We start from the raw sequence: 19,000 nt of genomic DNA on the forward strand, positions 1-19,000 counted from the left end.
CAGTGCCATTTTTCCATTTGAAGCTAGGAACGTCTAATGCCTATACCAGTGGTTCCCAAACTGTGTGCCGCGGCACACTGGTGTGCCTTGAGGCAAGTCCAAGTGTGCCGTGGGATTTTGTGACAACCATAGCCTACTGCAATATAGTATACAACTAGAATAAAATAATTATTTTAATTTACTATATACTACTTTGAATGCACTCATTCCATAATACAGAGGCAAACTCTTTATCTAAAAACTATTTTAAAAAATCCTCCTGAAATGGGTGTGTTTGATGAAGCCCAATTTGATAAAGTTTAAATATTTTTGTGAAGTATTTTGATAATAAATATTTCATGAGTAGAATAGTTGTCTTTGTCATATCTTATTTGGCATTAGTAAATAATAAACTTAACAGATAAACAGATGATATTAGTGATAACACGTGTTATAAGGCTATTTTGCACAATAGGTGTGCCTTGAAATTTTTATTTGTCCTTTGGTGTGCCTTGGGCACAGAAAGTTTGGGAACCACTGGCCTATACCACACTATTCTAGACTGGGGACGAAAGTAGGCCGGCATGGCACAACACAACGCCAGAACAGAAGGGAGCAGCTGCCTCTACAAAAACCTACATGGAAAAACCCGTCACAGTATCTGTACCTAATTCCATCTTGAACAGTACATCATCACTTTATTTACTCCCTTTAAGTTGTTCTAAATTACGTCTGAATTGTCTGAATCCTTGTGATCTTCGATAACAGCTAAAGTGAATAGTAGCTTTTGTCAACATATTGCAGCTGATCTGACTTATTTCAGTGGTCACAGATTTTTTCTGATACTTAAACATTGCCAGTGACTACATGGACAATCAGTCTGATTTATACCCCTTACTAGCATCAAAATTTAGACATTACAGTCATGACAAAATAATTTGTATTTGCTTTTAAAGCCAAAAGTATGAATTATAGGAACTGTAACTGTACTTTGACTCAAATGTAATATAGTCTCCACTTCCATCTAAACTCTTGGCAACAGAAAAGCAGTCAAAGCCGTTGCAAGTAATAACAAGAACAGATTAAAGCTGCAAGCAGCGATGAACGGGCCCTCGCGCGTGCAATTTTCACCAATTATGGTCAAGGACTCAAAACCGAGTCCGATGACACCACCCACGACTCTTTATGTCAAACCATTCAGAAATTATGGCAGAAAGTAGGAACTATCAAATATGGACCAATCAGATGAAAATGGGCGCGCTTTTTGGCGTCTATCGTTGCCACGGTAATGCTTTTGACTGAGAAAAGTAATGTCCATCGTCGCAGGATCGAGACGCACATTTTGATGTATAACACACCTGGGTGCACGTTACAGTTTGGGCGAAGAAATGGCATAAATTGCGCCAAAATTACACGATTAATTCAAAATGACCAACTTCCTGTTCGGTTTCGGGCATGGCGCCAAGAGACTTTTCTTTAAGTTGCGACATGATACAGGTGTGTACCGATTTCCGTGCATGTACGTCAAACCGCATTGTGGGGCTTGAGGCACAGAGTTTTCTAGGGGGCGGTATTGAGCCATTAGGCTACGCCTATTAATGCAAACCATTAAATATCACATTTTTCGCCAGGCCTGGCTTGCGTGCAAAATTTGGTGACTTTTGGGGCACATTTAGGGGGGCAAAAAGGCCCTCATTTTGTTGGAAGAAAAACGAGAAAAAAAAGAAAAATTCCTACAGATACAATAGGGCCTTCGCACTGTCAGTGCTCGGGCCCTAATAACAGGCTTTGAACATTTGATACATTCAATTAAATCCCTCTAATCATGTGATTGTGGGCTTTTGGTTCTGTTTTGGTTTGGCGCGTCTTCTACCCACATGGATGCCACCAGAATTTAGCATTTGTTTCAAATCAATACCACCTCTTGTTGGAAATAAAAACAGAAAAATAAATGACCAAACAGGAAACACAATAAGATTTAATTTTGTGCAGATCAAAGCCAATTGCGATTGCACCCTCAAGTATCCAGCAGCATTGGATGATCTCTCAATCAAGCAGATACTTAAATAACTGACACATTAATACTCAGGTAAGATGTTTAATGTGTTACTTATTGTTTGCCTCCAGTAACATTCTAAAAATGTTAATAAAAAGCCAAACTAATATAAGATGATGATAGACATCCCCCTTTACACAGAAGTTGTTTGCACCTGAACCATAAATGGAGCACAATCAATAGTTAGTCCACTCAAAAAATGCATAATTCGCAGAGGCCAACACTGTATTGTTTTAAATTTAATATGTTACCAGTGTGCTTAGAATTGATGTCGTGTAAATACTCCCTCAGCTTCAGGCATTTGTGTCTTTATGATCTATCTATCCATCTCATGTTCCAAACACTGGTAGAGACAAATGAGTGTTTGCCGGCTACTATTTTAGGTCTGCACTCCAGTTGCTGGTGGTTGCATCAGACAAGCTGGGAAGAAAGAGAGGAGAATGCAGAGGGGCAGCATGGATCATTACCTAACAGGCTACTGCTTTTTCAGATTTAGCAGGCTTTGATAAAAACATTTATTCTTCAAAGGTTACCTAAATTTTCAGCTTAGAGGACACACAAGTTATCCACAAGGGTTTTAAAAGAAAAGAAAATGTAATGCACATTATATTAGTCGTGTCTTTATATTTCATTAAAAAATTATATCATTGTGGTTGTATTTCTAATGTCAACATAAATGGTTAAAGCCGATTCTTGGGCAGGGTTTCTTTGCACTAGGCTGAACATTAGTTTCCCTCCTACAGTGGAGCTATTTTAAAACGGTAGTTCAAGTCAACACTGGGAAAAATAGATAAAACTCATACGCATAAAGAGAGAGATACCAGTGTTGTTTTTAAACCAGGTACTTAAGAAAAAATATTTAAAAAATATTCTACAGAATGAATGCAAAACAGCATAAAAGCATTTTATGCATTTTATGAAGTGCATACTACTTTATGAAGTGCAAGAATTACACATTGACGTTTCTTCATACGCGATTCTTGATTTAGGTTTCATCATGTTGAAGGAATGCTGTGCTTCTTATTTGACTGCCTGGTTAAGATGCCATCTTTGTCTCTTACCGGATTCTCTTTTTGTTGCTGTGACACTTTCTAAGGCCCCTCTGTCAACGTGTATCAAAACTTTGATGTTCAGTCACACACAAAGACTCCTGTTCCTCAATTTCAGTCATGGATTACAGTTGAAAATGTGCACAAATCCCATGTATTGCTACTGCAATCTCAGGGCTCTCTGGCTGTGCAGAATCCATCACCCATCACTGTCAGACCAAGCCAGTCTAGCTCATCTTTCCGTTCCTGCGACTCATCCACAGAGCTGTTTAACTCCAGGTTTCAATTCTTTATTACCTCCACAGCAAAATCTCTCCAGTGGTATGGTGGGGTTCTGATGGCTCAAGTGCAGAAAGTGAAAATATATGACTGTATATTACACTACAAGTAGTGTCTTGTATCTAGCTGGAGCTATTTGATATGACGATCTTCAGCAAACATGTCTAGCATATGTGCTACAGTATGAAGAGCCACAATAAAACAGCCTGAAAAAAGGAACAAATGAACAGATATACTCTTTCATGGATGCTGCATTTAATTGTCATTTCACATTCATATTTTGGCAGAAAAAATAAACAGGTGTGTCATCACCAGGAGGGGTTAAAGTAGAACATTCCTACTAAAACTTCACACATCATTCAAATAAACATATATATATATATATATATATTTTAAAAAGTGCTATAGAAAATACATGGGCTAAATACGTGTGACCCGTGGACCATCTCCATCCAACCCACAATGTCCTCACATAAAAGAAGGGTGTCCACAATAAAATCATTTAAAACCAGCATTTTCTTAATTCACTTGCAGACAAGTATATTGTCATTTCACTAATTACAACAGAGTAGGCCGTCTGAATTTAGAGTGGACTAAAATGCGTGAATGTTGTCACTCAGCCAGTAGTAGTAGCAACATGAATAGATCAAGAAAAATGGAAGATGAAACTGAATATTGTGTTTTAATCAAAAGAAGACATCTAAATATTTAGTAACAAGTGTTGATTCTAAAAAAAGTTTTGTCTTCTCAGCCACTTGGCCAGTGGAAGTAATTGATCAAAAATCAAAAAGAGCGGCTGCTTTTACATAATCTATTGTGCTGAATGAGATCACTGATTTTAAAGATACCGCTCAACTCCTCTTTTTAATTCAATTCAAATAAATTTCATTTATATAGGAGCTATTACAATACAAATTGTCTCAAGGTGCTTTTCAGACACCCAGAGCAAATATTAAGAGACAATGGCAAGTTAAAAAACTCCCCTAGAAAACCTTAATTCTGAATAGTGGCAGGGAAAAACTCCCTTTTAAGAGGGAAGAAACCTTGATCAGGATTTGTCTAGGGACCCTCCTGCTGAAGACCAAACGGGTAGAGCAGGAATAGAGAGATAGGATAGATAACTGTGGATTGAGCTGAAGATAGGTAAGTGAAGAAGAGGAGAGAAAAGGGAAGAGAGTTACTGCTCAGTGGATCATGTTGGTGTCCCCCTGCAGCGTAGGTCTATAGCAGCATATCTAGGATGAAGCTCTGTTTAAGACCAGCCTGCTCTAGTCTTGTCCTGCAGTTGCAGCTATGACTACTGGCCCTAACACACTAGGGATGGGCGATATTTTACCGTTCACGATAAACCGCCAAAAAAATTCCCCACGATAAGAATTTGTCATGTCGCGGTAAAAACGATAAATTCCCGTTGATGGATGGATGGATGGATGGATGGATGGATGGATGGAAGGATGGAAGGAAGGAAGGAAGGAAGGAAGGAAGGAAGGAAGGAAGGAAGGAAGGAAGGAAGGAAGGAAGGAAGGAAGGAAGGAAGGAAGGAAGGAAGGAAGGAAGGAAGGAAGGAAGGAAGGAAGGAAGGAAGGAAGGAAGGAAGGAAGGAAGGAAGGAAGGAAGGAAGGAAATAAATGAGCGAGAAAGAAAGAAGGAAATGAGCGAGAAAGAAAGAAGGAAATGAGCGAGAAAGAAAGAAGGAAATGAGCGAGAAAGAAAGAAGGGAATGAGCGAGAAAGAAAGAAAGAAAGAAAGAAAGAAAGAAAGAAAGAAAGAAAGAAAGAAAGAAAGAAAGAAAGAAAGAAAGAAAGAAAGAAAGAAAGAAAGAAAGAAAGAAAGAAAGAAAGAAAGAAAGAAAGAAAGAAAGAAAGAAAGAAAAAAGGATAAATTCCCGTTGATGACGTTTTTGTGTAACAAACATGGCGGATCTGAGAGCGAGATAGATTTATAGTTGAAAAGGTGGAGTTGAACTGGTATTTTTTTATCGTCATTTTTATCATTATCGGGATAAATGCCAGAAATTATCGTGATACATTTTTTTAGTCCATACCGCCCATCCCTACTAGCTAGAGGTTTTACTAAACAGAAACGTTTTTTTAGTTTGTCTTTAAAGGTGGAGGTGATGTAAGCCTCCTTAACAAGATTGGTAGCTAGTTTCATAATAATGGTGCCTGATAGCCGATGACCTGACCTCCAAATGTACACATGGAAACCAGGGACTACAATTAAACCTGCCCTCATCTGAGCTCTGTTAGGATCATATGGCATTATCAGGTATTGTACATAACATAGAGCTTGGCCATTAAGGGCCTTATACACAAGTAACAGAATTTTGAATTGGGTTCTAAATTTTGCAGGGATCCAATGGAGGGAGACTATCTGAGGAGAGATGTGATCTCTTCTGCTGATTCCTTGTCAGCACTCCTGCTGCTGCATTTTAGACCAGCTGGAGACTATTCAGAGAATTACTTAGGTTACTTGCAAATACAGTATAGCAATCTAGAAGTGAAAAACACGTGAATTCGTCTTTCAGCATCACCCTGGGAGAGGATGCTCCTTATCTTGGCGATATTACAGAGTTGAAAGAAGACTGTCTTACAAACCTGATTAATCAAGTACAGGCTCTGGATGATGTTTGCTAAGGGGTGCTTATAGAGAGGAAACAGGATTGCGCCTAGCAATGAACCCTGTGGGAATCCTGAGCAGACCCTCGTCTCTGCAGAAGAAATATAATTAACATGGATGCACCTAACTGTCAGATAACATGCTCTAACCTGTGCAGTCATTTATGGTATAAAAAGCAGCACTGAGGTCCAGCAGAACTATGGACAGTATGGTCAGTTCGTGGGTCACTCTAACCAGTGCTGTTTTTGTACTATGAAGTATTCTGAACCCTGACTGAACAATTTCAAATAATTTCTTTACAAATGGTCACCCATCTGGCTTGCAACCACCTTTTAAGAAATTAGAAGTTTGAAACGTAGGGAGTTTATTTCCATGGACTGAAAAAAAAGGAACAACAATGAGTTCAGACTTCTACAATAAGGTGTCATGAAGTAACTTGCTTAACAACTAGTGGATCTCTGAACCTCACTGGGAAGGATACAGGATAGAGCTGATTTTCCTACACTGCATTATTAACCAGGAACCACTTAGTGTTTTCACATCATGTGTTTCTTTTTGTTTCTTATCACCTTTTCTTTGTTCAGTGGTGTCTGCACTGCAGGGACTTAAGTTTTAGTTAAACACAAGCTTCCCCACATAATGTACAGAATAACAACAAAAGAGAAAGTGGCTAAAAAGGTCAGGATATAAATATGAAGCAAGACACATCCAACCTGGTCCATTGTAAAGCTAAATATTCAAAATCTGGCTTAAATGTGCATTCATAAAATACAATGAATATTTAAGATTAAAATAACGTTAAGCATTTCTTATTTCTAGTTTGATTCTTCTGGCTGTAACTTTAGATATATAAATCTTTCCACACTTATCTAAAATAACCCTGGTGAGTGTCAGAGGGCAGATTTTTAGCATTCTTTGAGTGAAAAACTTGGAAAATATAATGGGGAAGATCATTATCCTCAGACTCAGGGACAAACAAATGTCTTTTACATTTGTGGTGAAACTACTTGTTTAAGTACTAGAATATTTAATATTATAGAATAAGAGTTCAAAATAATCAAAACAGGGTAGCCGCTGTGAATTTGAGGAATGTGCTTCATATAAAAGGCATCGATTCTTGTGATTGTCTGAGACTGTCAGTCAATGTTTGTGTTGCTGAAGAATAAGGGAGAACTAAACAGTTTACAAACAGTCAGTTTGAGGCCCTGCCTTTGTCCCTCTCAAATTTTCTTCTCTTTTTTTCTCATATACTTCCCCATTAATTAGGAAATACTTTAATCTATTAATAGCATAGTTGAGTATGTGCTACATACTAGTATTGTGTTGTTTTATTTCTCTTTTTTTAATCTTCTTACTCTGAAAACTTCTTCAATTTTAATGAGTCATTGACAGAAACTATTAAAATATGTATGAACTCTAACACGCCTTAGGACAGTTTTCACTGAGACATATCCATTGCAGAATACTTTATAATGTGTTATGACTACAAAATTGCTGTACTACTTTATTATACCACTTTTACTTCAAGCAAGAAAAACAGTGCAGCTAGAATAATATTTCACTTGTTTTCGCCACTTTCCACTGTATACGGAGAGTGATCATTGCACCTTAATTTCTATTATTGCCCTGTTATGTTATGTCTCCCTTCTTTATCTTGTTGCCCCCTCTAACCCTCTCATATGATGTGATCTTTCCAGTCAGGCCAGCCATCCTAATTATCTCCCTCTTCGATTCAAAGAATAAGTCTATTTCCTCTGGATTTGAATTTCATTTCATTGGGAAAGTACCAACAAATGCTTGAGGAACTGCCTACGGATGCCATTGGATAAGCATACAACCAATCAGAGAAGCCAAGCATGTAATGTAGGCAGAACGACAACCAGACTGGAATCAGCACACGGCATTGAAATAGTGTGCAGTGCCGTAGGAACAGCAGCGAATGACTATTAGCGGTTTTGGTGTAAAATAAAATCATTGATCCAAGGTGTTATTAGCAATTCTGCAGCCATCATGGTTATTTTGAATAGTGGCTCTTAAACATTCCTGTATGAGTTATTGCAGCAAGCTGACCCCTGTCCCTCTGTGATTGGTTCAGTATGTTTTGTGTTGCTTGAAAAATCTGTGAATGGAGATATATATATATATATATATATATATATATATATATATATATATATATATATATGCAAATGAGAACCAGTTCCATTTCATAGGAAATCATTTTCACAAATTTAAAGGGCATTGCTGGGCAGGTGATGATGTTTCAGGTGGTAACATTAACCTCTTCTTTGTTTGTTGCCTCTCTCTTTAAAGCTGCACAAAGAAACAAGGAGCTGTAATCTTTAGCTCTTTGAGTCCCAATAAATGATACAACCCTGGGAGTTATTTCAGGCAGGCAATCTCTATTCACCCCGCTGAATGGTTCGTTCCAATTACACAATTTGTTCCATGGCCTATTTAAGGAGGAAGAAGTATGCATTCTTAGACGCCTTTGAATGCCTCAATCTAGCTTGCAGTCAATCCCACCTCAACCCCCGGTCCTACACCCTTGTATTTATGTGTGAGCCTGATAAACTTTGCTTGGATGGAGCCTAAACGCCAAAGCCAAATATGTGTTACAGTAAAGTGTTTTACACTTACTGCGAGAGTTGTCTGACCGAAATGCTTGAAGGTTAAGTTACGTTTAAGACGCTGGTCAAAAGATACAGTCTTCTTCGGTCTCATGTTCCGTCAGCCTCTTGTTGTTTTTTTTTCCCATAATTACTTTCTTTAGACTCTAATGACCCTGCATGATAACGTTATTGGGGTCTGATATAGTGTCATAAAGTGACAGCTAGTTGTCTCCAGACAGGAGCTGGAATAGGAGATCACATGATCAAGATGATGGTTTGTAAAAATTTGAAAAGTCACTTCTTTAACACAAATGCAAAAAAAAACATGTTCCAATCACTTCAAAAAACATTGAAATGATTCCCAATTATATCCAAGAAACTAACTCTGACCTAAAACGTTAACCTCAACCTTGGCACAACTTTAACCTCAGTCTACGTATCCCATAACCCAAGGTCTCTATGATTGAAATCATGATGCGTAATAACATGTGGGCTGTTTTCATTTAACTTTACACAAGATATTTTCATTGTGGACAGTTTTGCATGATGTGGGTTTTGGATTGGAGCATGCCACAAATATGGACTAACAGACCATCAAATCAGTCAACATCTGGAAGTTTTGTCATCTCCCATCAGCAACTTCCACTTTTCGTTTTTGTTTTTTTCATTCAGTGATCATGCCTAATGAGCAGTTTATGACAACAAACTTTCACCTAAATAATGAAGCCATTTCAAAGGGCTGCAAACTATAATATCCCAAACAAAACCATTTTGCACCAGTAGCTTTGATTTAGTGGACGTATTGCAGGCTTTGCATCCCTCTCCTCTTACTCTTCACCCCTCTATTCTGCTGTACAGTAGCTTGTTTCTCCATGCTGATTGCCTCCATTTTCCTGGGTGAGATCAGATGAATGCTCACTAATAGGTTTTCAGTTTTATTCACTGAGCCTCTAGTACAGAATTACAAGGGATATTCCGTGGGTAATTAATAGAAGTGTCCTTTTTAAAGAGGAAATATCCTTTGTCTTGATTTAGTGAGTGAAGTCATTAGCCAGAACTTCCATGTCAGGGGAGCAGCGAGGTTGAGGATTTGTGAATCGCACATTAACTTTTGAGTTTGCAGGGTAGTTTTAAGAAATGCCTTTAAGGTTTTTATCCCTAAAGTCAAACAAATACATGGAACATGCATGTAGGTAGGTGTGTATGTTTCAGCATGTGAATTACAGAGGTGTCACCGTGGGAACGCTGTGTTCCGATGCAGATGGTTGTTCTCCCTGCAGTTGCAATTCCAGTGCATACTGCTACGGGAGCTGGAAGCCAGAAGTGTCCTTTTCATTACTTACTTCTCCATATGCATACCAAAATAACATTTTGCTCAACTGAATGAGAATGCATGGTGTTATTTATAGTGATTCCATCCAGTCTCATTTCTTGACATTTCTCTCCCCATTTGCACGCTGACGAATTATTTCTTGATATCAAGGAGGACCAGTTGACTCTTTTTTTTCCAACATGATAAAAAATGCTGATAGAAAACTGAGTAGGTATAATATGTGTGGCTCAACCTTTAAGACAGTGAATGCATAGCATGAAATATGTTAATTTATACATTAGCTTCCTGAAAATGTATCTCTTTTTGCAGGTCTCCCGTTGTCTGAATCTTTCATGTGGTCTGTCTCTTTACAGCTGGCCTATTTTCCCATATAAAGTTTGGTGTGGGAGGTTGTGATCTTTTATTTCTATGAATCTCCAGTGTAGCGTCACCACATTAAATGATTACTAATTAATAGGATACCTCGTTAAAGGCACTTCCTTTGTTAAGGGGGAAAAATTAAGTCATAATAATAATAATGAATAGTCTATCATCTAAAGTCTTAAATTCTTACTGAAGGGATCTTATTTTAAAACCTTATGAAAGAAGGAAAGTTCACCATTATTTACCACCTAATAAGTCACAGAATAAAGCATTCAGAGGTTCTAAACTACATAATAATGACTTCAACACCACATTTTCAACTATGTTAGTGTTTTTATGTATGACTGTTAAAATCATTACCAGCTCTGCTTCTGAAAAAAATCATGAATTGTCATTAAAATATTAACATACTGAACTTAAGTGAAATCACAAACTTTGATCACTTAAACAAAGAACTTATTCCTTTCCAGCAGAATGTGTGTCTGCAACAAAAGGAATGTTTTTGATTATGTTTCTTTACAGCCCTATGTGGCCTGGTTGTCATGGCAATGCTTGTTCTTGCTTTTAGAGAGTCCTGCAAATGCTGTAAATCCTTCTTAGTTCCATGCATCTTTTGTTTAGCAGACGGTGAAAGTCACAGGCTGGTACTAAAAAACACATAATTCTGAACACCTGCATGTTAAATTGTTGATGAAAAATGGTAGAAATAAACATCATGTGAAGGTTCCGGACCTCAGGTTCACTACATAAGGGTCCTGCATTTTAATGAGTTGCTTTTAGCCTTCGATCCATATTTATCCGTATTCAGTAGTGAAGGTGACTTTATATATAAAGCCAAACCCAGGTACAAAACAGTCAGATATTTGGACAGAGTTGTATATTTTTCTGTCTTCTCATCCTACTTGAAAGTCTTCAACAATTACTCTTACCTTTGGTATAAGAAATATTTTGTTTTTTGCTGGTCTTTCTTGACTGTAGTCATAGTTACAATTTCTTTTAAAATAAGTCCTGCTGTAGGTCTGATGAAAATTCACCCCCCATAAAATCACATTTTTAGGTTTGTTGTTGGCTGGCATAACTGTGAACACAGCTGTTCAAAGCACTTTGAGTCCCAGTAATACAAAAGTGCACTCGAGTTTTCTCTAGCCATCCTTGTTTCTTAACTTTTCTTATTTTCATCTGTGGTTTCTTGTTTTACTGTTCCTCACATCTCCACTGTATGTACTACATCTTAGTCCTCATCTTGCAACTCTGTCTGGGAGATTGTGGCTGGTTAAATAAACAAATTAATAAAATTGGAAAATGTGAGCTGAATTAAAATTATATGTACAGTACAGAGCTAAAGTTTAGACACACCCTCTTATTCAAACAAATGGGGGAGTGTGTCCAAAATGTTGGTCTGTACTGTATATGTATACATTTATACGCATGAATCAAAAAGGATCCATTATAAGTGCCAAATGGTCCTTTTTAAGAAAAGCCAAGATTTGGTGATTATATGTTCTTTTACTTATTTTTTAAAGGTAAGTTCTGAAAAAGGGGAGGTCATCCCACACATTGTATCCATATAGTATGTTGTGGTAAAGACACAATAATCCAATTTGTGTATATAGCTTAAATATATAACTGGAGTAAAATTACTAAGTCCTTCACATCCAATCGCATTCCTCTCTTTCACAGCAAAATCTCTGGTGTGAAATTAACGCAGTGTTAAATTCAGCTCCAAAAAAGTGTGTATATGTGTTCACTCTTTTGAGTTTTATTTTAACACCTTTAATTATTTAACACTGAACCAAAGTTACTCCAACACTCTATGCTGTACGTACAACCAAAAGGCTTACAATAAGGCCCAAGTAGTTAACTATCAGTTGGATAACACTATGGGCTGAAATATTTGTATAAGGTATATTTTCACACAAATCCAGTTAAATTTGTATATTTTTTCCAAAACTTTAAACATTTAATGAAGTAAAATTTAGCGGGTGTGCAGCAGGAACGTAAATGAATGCATTTCTTCACTGGAAATTAGAGTGTGGTCAATTTAGCTCTGCAGTGAAAGCATGTCACACCTAAAATAGCACTAACACTCGATTAAATTTACTCCGAAAGTGTTACTTTTAGTCTAAATAGTGTTAAAATAACACTCATTACAACCAGCACTGACAAATTAACATTGGCAGATTTGCCTTGTGTTCCTCTCTTAACTTTTATAATTTTTTTCCCCCTTTGTAAAATTACTTCTTATACTTAATTTATTTTTTCAATTATCGTCTTAAGATGTGATTTCATTACTAAGGTTTGATGGTTGTTGTGTAGATTGTTGTCAGAGTTTTCTGTTCATTAGTTGAGTGATATTTATATTCTCATTAGTAAATGTGTCACAGGAGTGCCATCAAAAAGTCAAAGGAATAACTGCCACCCTCTTATCTTTCAATCACTTTAAACTTAGACATACAGACATAAACTTACTGACATAGTTTAGCTCTTTAATTTATCATTTAGTCTGTAGATTCACTGGATTGCAAATTTTCTAATATAGCTTAGTTTTTAGGATCCTTTATATCGTGGCTTTTGCCAGTGTTCCAGTTGTAGCCTTAATAAACTGTGGCTGGAATGAAAGAAACCAGTAAAGCACAGCTCACTCATTTTTCTCACATATCTGGCTGTTCTTTTCTCTTTTCTTGTTAAGTTTCTGATCAAGGGCATTTTCAAACTTTTCAGAAAAACTAAAGTTGCTCACTTCTTAGCTGGAAATTGTATTTTCCGCACTATAAGGATCACTTTAAATCCTTAATATTTCTCAAAAATCGGCAGTGCACCCTACAATCGGGTGCGTCTTATGTTTGAATTTTGTTGTGCTTACTGACCTCAAACCAGTTTTATGTGGTACACTGCACTCAAAAAACTGTCAAAATATTTCAGTGCGACTTTGGTAGCGACAAAGTCGCTCCGCTTGATTGATTGTCAAGCCATTCAGCTGACACATTAAAGTCGGTCCTAGTTGGACATGGGTTGAAATGTCAGACAACGTTAAATAACTAAATCTGTAGCGCTGGCAAGCAACCATCATCCAACATCTAGTCAATGTTACCTTACTATAATTAGATGTCAAGCCAACTTTAGGTTTTTTAGCGTAAAACCCAATTTTCAAATCTATATCATAATCCAGTTATAAATGTTGGAATACAACGTTGTCCAGTTTGTGAAACTCCATTTTCAAAGACACCATGCTCTAACATAATTACTGATAAAGTTTCTTCTCTTTAATCAAATCAATGTAGCTGTGATCTATTTACCAAAATAATAATAATAATAATGATAATAAAAATATCAGTCACCATTTAGTCTAATTCTGTTCCCTTCTTCCTTTTGAGAGTGAGTTACAGATATTTTATAGTTTATTGGAAATCCTTTGAAGATGCTTTCCGTGCCATCATATGGCGCTTTTCCACTAGTACCTACTCAGCGCGTCTCTACTCGCCTCGCCCCCGTCTTGCGCTTTTCCACTACGGGCCGTGGCGGGTGGAGGTGTGCCGAGTTCTTTTTCTGTACCTATTCTGCCGAGGTTCTAAGCATGCTGAGTCGGCCCTGGATCTGATGTCATCACACTACGCACCAACGATTGGTCGGGGGGCGGGGCCGTCAGACATTTGAATCAGGAAGCGGTCAGCGAAAGAGCGGCTCGCGGCGATTTTATTCAACAGGCAATGGCAGCGCAAACGTCTGTTTGGTGATCCAACTCTGAGGTGCATATGTTCATAAACCTGGGGGTTGAGGAGAATTAAAAAGGGATCTAGATGGGCGATAAGGAACGATCAGATCTACCAGGAGCTCTGTCACTTCTCAGCCGCTCGCGTCTCTCAGCTGATTTCTCATCAGCGCAGACACAAACAAACAAAAAAAAGCTTTTTGAAGCTTCTTTCACTCTCATTTTTTAACTTGATATCGAACACAAGTCACAGACCAAGCAGCACATATATTTAATCTCCTCCATGTTCTACATCTTTAGTGTTGTTGTCTTCTCCGTTTAGATCACACAATCAAATACATCACAGCAGCTTCGCTCCAACCCTCCCACTTCTCACCTGGGTGTTTAAAAACAAACGAGGACGAGGCGAGTGGAGGCGGGACGAGGTCGAAGCGCGCTGAGTAGGTACTAGTGGAAAAGCGCCAATAGTGCAGAAAGATCAGTCCTAGGCTACACATGCCCCCTCTGGCCAGCCGGGGCGCCAGATGGGGTGGGGAGGATCCGGCCGGAATAACGTGATTCTTCCACGCGCTACGTCCGGCCGGAGAAACCCCACCCTGTCTGGTGAAAAGAAGCGGCCTGCTCACTCCTCAAGTAAGGAGGAGACTTGAGCTCAGTGCAGGGCCCTCCCGGGGTTGGTAGAGGATGGCAATGCCCAGGACTGACTTAGGTAGGAGCACTGGGTGATAAAATGGGTTAAAAATCGGGGATAAAAATATATTAAAAAAAATAAAAAATTGTGCAGAAAGATGGCAGCAAGGCAGACAAGCAACCAGCCAGGTAAGCAGCCCATGATAGGTCAGTGATAAAGACAAATGAGCTAGCAAGCAAGAAGTGTATTTCTAATCGAGTCTAGACATGAATAAGCAACAGTTACAACGTCTGAAATGTAAAAATCAGGTAGGCTTGTCAAATACTACACAAGAGAAACACTTCAGAAGTCAAAAATGAAGTGATGTAATTTAAAGAAAATCTCATATTTGCAATTATCTTTATGAAAGGACAAGCTTAACAAAAGACACCAATAGCAACATTGTATTGTAGTGCCAACAATAGACAGGCAAACAACGTAGGAAGGTGTAGGTGGAGATTATTTTAGACAAATAGATCTATTGATGTTTCACAAACACACAAGCGCCAATTTTACAACAGCTTTGGTACTTAATAAAGATAACTATGGCTAAAAAAGAGACAAATTAAATCCAAAAATGTGGCACTGGTTTCTTAAAAGTATAAAGAAATAATCAGTTCTTTAACAATTATAAGTCATGTATAAACACACATGTAAACACAATATGCATAGTGTGGTGATCAACTACCACACTATATGTACACTTTTCTGTCAAGACAAACAAAAAGCTGAAATATACAAATAACTATAATTATTTTATTACAGGATTAAATTAAAAGTTAAAAAAAGTCTAACTACGTCTAATTAAATTTGAGCAGAAGATTCCATGATGTATTTCTGTGCAGTATTATGTAACCGTTAAGCTTTCCATGATGAGAATATAATAGGAGAACTTCAAAACAGTATCTGGAATCACTTTTTGGTCAACATAATCTTTAGTGAAGACAGTTTTGGATCAATTTTTCCTCCTTCTATTATCTTATTCACTCATTCTCCCTTTTTCTTTCCATGTATTTCATGTGTAGTTATTTCTACTGCCACCACAGCACTACATTCTGCTTTTGAATATGCTTATAATTCATCATACCATTTACAGTAGTGGAAAAAAGTATTCATCTTTGAACCGCCTTTGATCTTATTCACACCTTAGAATAGCATGGGCTTAGCCCATGGTCTTTTCATTTCCTTCATTCTGATTAATATAAATCCAGTTCCTGGTTTTAGAATCTCCACAATGGAAAATGAAACTCCAATCACTCACATTCATCCAGAGACAGTCGAGCATGGGGGCAGCGCACACTACAATCAAAGACATTCATTTACCCTTTTTTTCTGTCTTGTCTATGTTGTTCTGCTTCATCTTTGCTTTTCTCACTCTGTCAGTTCCCTGGTGGCACCCACAGATCTGCCAGCCCCCACTGATTTCCCTTGGTGTTTGAGAAAGATATAGGAGTTAGCTGTGGGCAACAGTGCTGTGTCCCAACAGCCAGTGTGATGAAATCAATCCACAACACGTGTATCTGTGTTTGCGCTCTCTTTCTGTGTCATTTGCGGCATCTTCTCATGTTTGAATTGGTGACCTCACAACCCTTGCTGTTTTTTCTTTCTCTTAATGTAGCTAAGCAACTCATTGTTCAGGAAAAATACACCACACAGTGTTCACGTACTCTCTCTACGCTGACTCCACCAGTTTTATATCACTTCTTTCTTTATTCGGTCTGAGCTGGTGTCATCCGGCAGCACAGCAGATCAGTCTGAGTGATAGTGAGGTAATGGCAGTTTTCCACATTCGCATCCGTCCCACCATGTATCCAATGCGGTTAAGATTGATTGGGCTTTGGCTCTTTCCCGAGGATGAAGCTGATAAGAGAGTTCAATGTGTCCTCAGTAAGGCCACCCACATGATATGACAGTGTGATTAAACACAATAAACAACGGTGTTCAAGCTGTAACCAGTCCCATTGTCCCATTACACACAACTAGATGTTTATCATAAGTAGATTAATGCCAATGGTTGTGCTGTATCCTAGGCCACTGTCTGTGTAGTAGTTACATGACGCTCCTATGTAAGAGGAATTATGGTAGCTATCTGATGAAGACTGCCATTAAGAGAGTGAGCTCTCCTCTGATGTCATGGAAACCATATAAGATTGCATTACGTTCAAGATACCTCCATGAGTTCTGTTAGATAACCAATTTAGTCACTGTTTTTAACTCTAATTGGCTGCTGGTTTGCCGTGTCTGTGTGGAAAACCGTGCTTCTATACACTTGTGAGTGCACATGTGGGAGTGCACTCGGTCTTTCAACAGCATGACTTTCAAGGTGTGAAGTGGAACAGACTTTTGGTAATGAAGGAGATGGGACTGTGTAATTATTCTGTAGAAGAAGGATTACCAGTTTACTTAACCATTAATGGTTGACCTTGAAATGTAAATGCAGAGGGGACAAAAATCCCACCTCTCTGCCCCTCATTACCTTCAGTTGGACTGAAGACATTTCCCCCTAAGTCGTAATTTAATGTAGACTTTTCCATCAGCCCTTATGTGTCTGATATGAGTAGTCTGGCTAATGCACTGTGGCCAACTGTTGTCAGAAATTAAGGAGAGGCATGAAAAGGGGACGTTTATGAGCCGTGCTATAGTGGTGCCTCATACTTAGGAAAATCTTTCAATAAATGTACGGGTCAAATACGATTCAGAGGGGATTTCTTGCCAGAGAACACATAAAACCTTAGCAAGTTCAGTAATGTAAGAAAAAATCCCTGCTTTATATTTGGTACGCCAGGTGGGATTTTCATCATAAAGGTGCACATGTATTTTCTGTCTGCTATATTTAAATAACTAAATCCAAAAGCTGCATAACATCATTACTCTCCAAGTTTACTATTATTGCAAATGATCAATCCCATCATTAAGGCAAATCCCCTCAAATGTCACACACACTCAAGTTTACTATTATTGCAAATGATCAATCCCATCATTAAGATGAATCCGCTCAAATGTCACACACACTCATCAGAATGAAGTAACACAGTTTCCAAGCATTAATATTTACTCTAGAACATGGTGCAGTGAATGGAGATACCTAAGAGACACAGTGAAGAAATGGAAAACATTAATCAGATGAGAGACTGGCTCAGATGGTCTATATTTGAGTTGGTGCATTCATGCAGGAATATGCATGTGTTATGTGTGTATGTGCATACTCACAAGTATGTGTGTCTTGCTGAATGAAGCTCATCACTGACAACAAGCAGGGGTAGAGGTGTGCCAGGGATTACCGCCTTTTTCAGCTCAGACGCAATGGGCAGGTTTTCCCATTGTTCTTCCCTTTGAGTATGTATAGCAAAAAGTTGTTTTGAAGTTAGTTTTTCATTCCTCAGCTGCAGCATTTCTAAACACATTGTATGATATATGTAAGAAACATGTCACGTGCAGCAATAAATGTTCCCGTAAATATACTCAGCCTTTTACTTTAACTGTCTTTTCTAGGTACTACAGTGATGACGATGACGGCCTTTGATGCTGATGACCCTGCCACGGACAACGCAGCGCTGCGTTACAACATCATCAGGCAGTCGCCAGACAAACCTTCCCCGAACATGTTCTACATCGACGCAGAAAGAGGCGACATCGTCACCGTCATTTCTCCCATGTTACTCGACAGAGAGGTGGGTTAGCTGGTGTGCTCTATGGTGGCGGCCCTTTGTCCCACTGTGGAACATGATTTACGTCTGTGCTAAACAGGATGTTGTACCGAGGGTTGCACTTATCTCTGGCATCCCTTAAATGAAGCCTCTGCATCTGCTTTTCTCAGGCTATCACCAATGCAGTAGGAAAAGTGAAATGTATATGCCTCTTATAAGTGACTGCCCGTATCTTTGTATGAGAAGGCGCAGAAACCAGATGATGAGCGCCCCTCCATTTCCCCATCTCACCCGAGAGAGACAACCAGATGATTGCTTTTCTAGCAGGGTGGCGAATTCCAGAACATCGATTGGGTTCGCTGCTGGAAGAGGAATATTAGCCGTTGTCAGACACTTAGCGAATAGTTTAATTGAGGTGATACACACTCATCCGTCGACTCTGGCGCTGTCCAACAAGCCTGGCTGAAAACCCGCCATCCGGAACTGCTGGAACCATGGCGGCTAAGTGCCCTGATGAGCCAATCTAAGTGCTACAGAAAACTGTTTAATAGAGGTGTAATTGATTAAAAGTACAATGAAATGAGATGTAATCGATGTGGTGAGCAGTGTTAGATACCTCTGTGTGGTGATGAGCAGACCACATTAACAAAGAGATATATGAGACTTTGTGGTTTCTTTTCTGTG

At 38.5% G+C, this 19,000-nt stretch overlaps 1 protein-coding gene across 1 annotated transcript in view; it reads left to right on the forward strand.

Annotated features, from left to right (window-relative positions):
* cdh13 (cadherin 13, H-cadherin (heart)) overlaps positions 1-19,000 on the forward strand; it is a 500,809-nt gene that overhangs the window by 327,929 nt on the left and 153,880 nt on the right. Inside the window, exon 8 of the mRNA XM_061721319.1 lies at positions 18,162-18,340. Within this exon, the coding sequence (XP_061577303.1) occupies positions 18,162-18,340 (179 nt within the window). The remainder of the gene's footprint in view (positions 1-18,161; positions 18,341-19,000) is intronic.

Source organism: Cololabis saira, chromosome 5, assembly GCF_033807715.1.
Source record: "Cololabis saira isolate AMF1-May2022 chromosome 5, fColSai1.1, whole genome shotgun sequence".
NCBI lineage: Eukaryota > Metazoa > Chordata > Actinopteri > Beloniformes > Belonidae > Cololabis > Cololabis saira.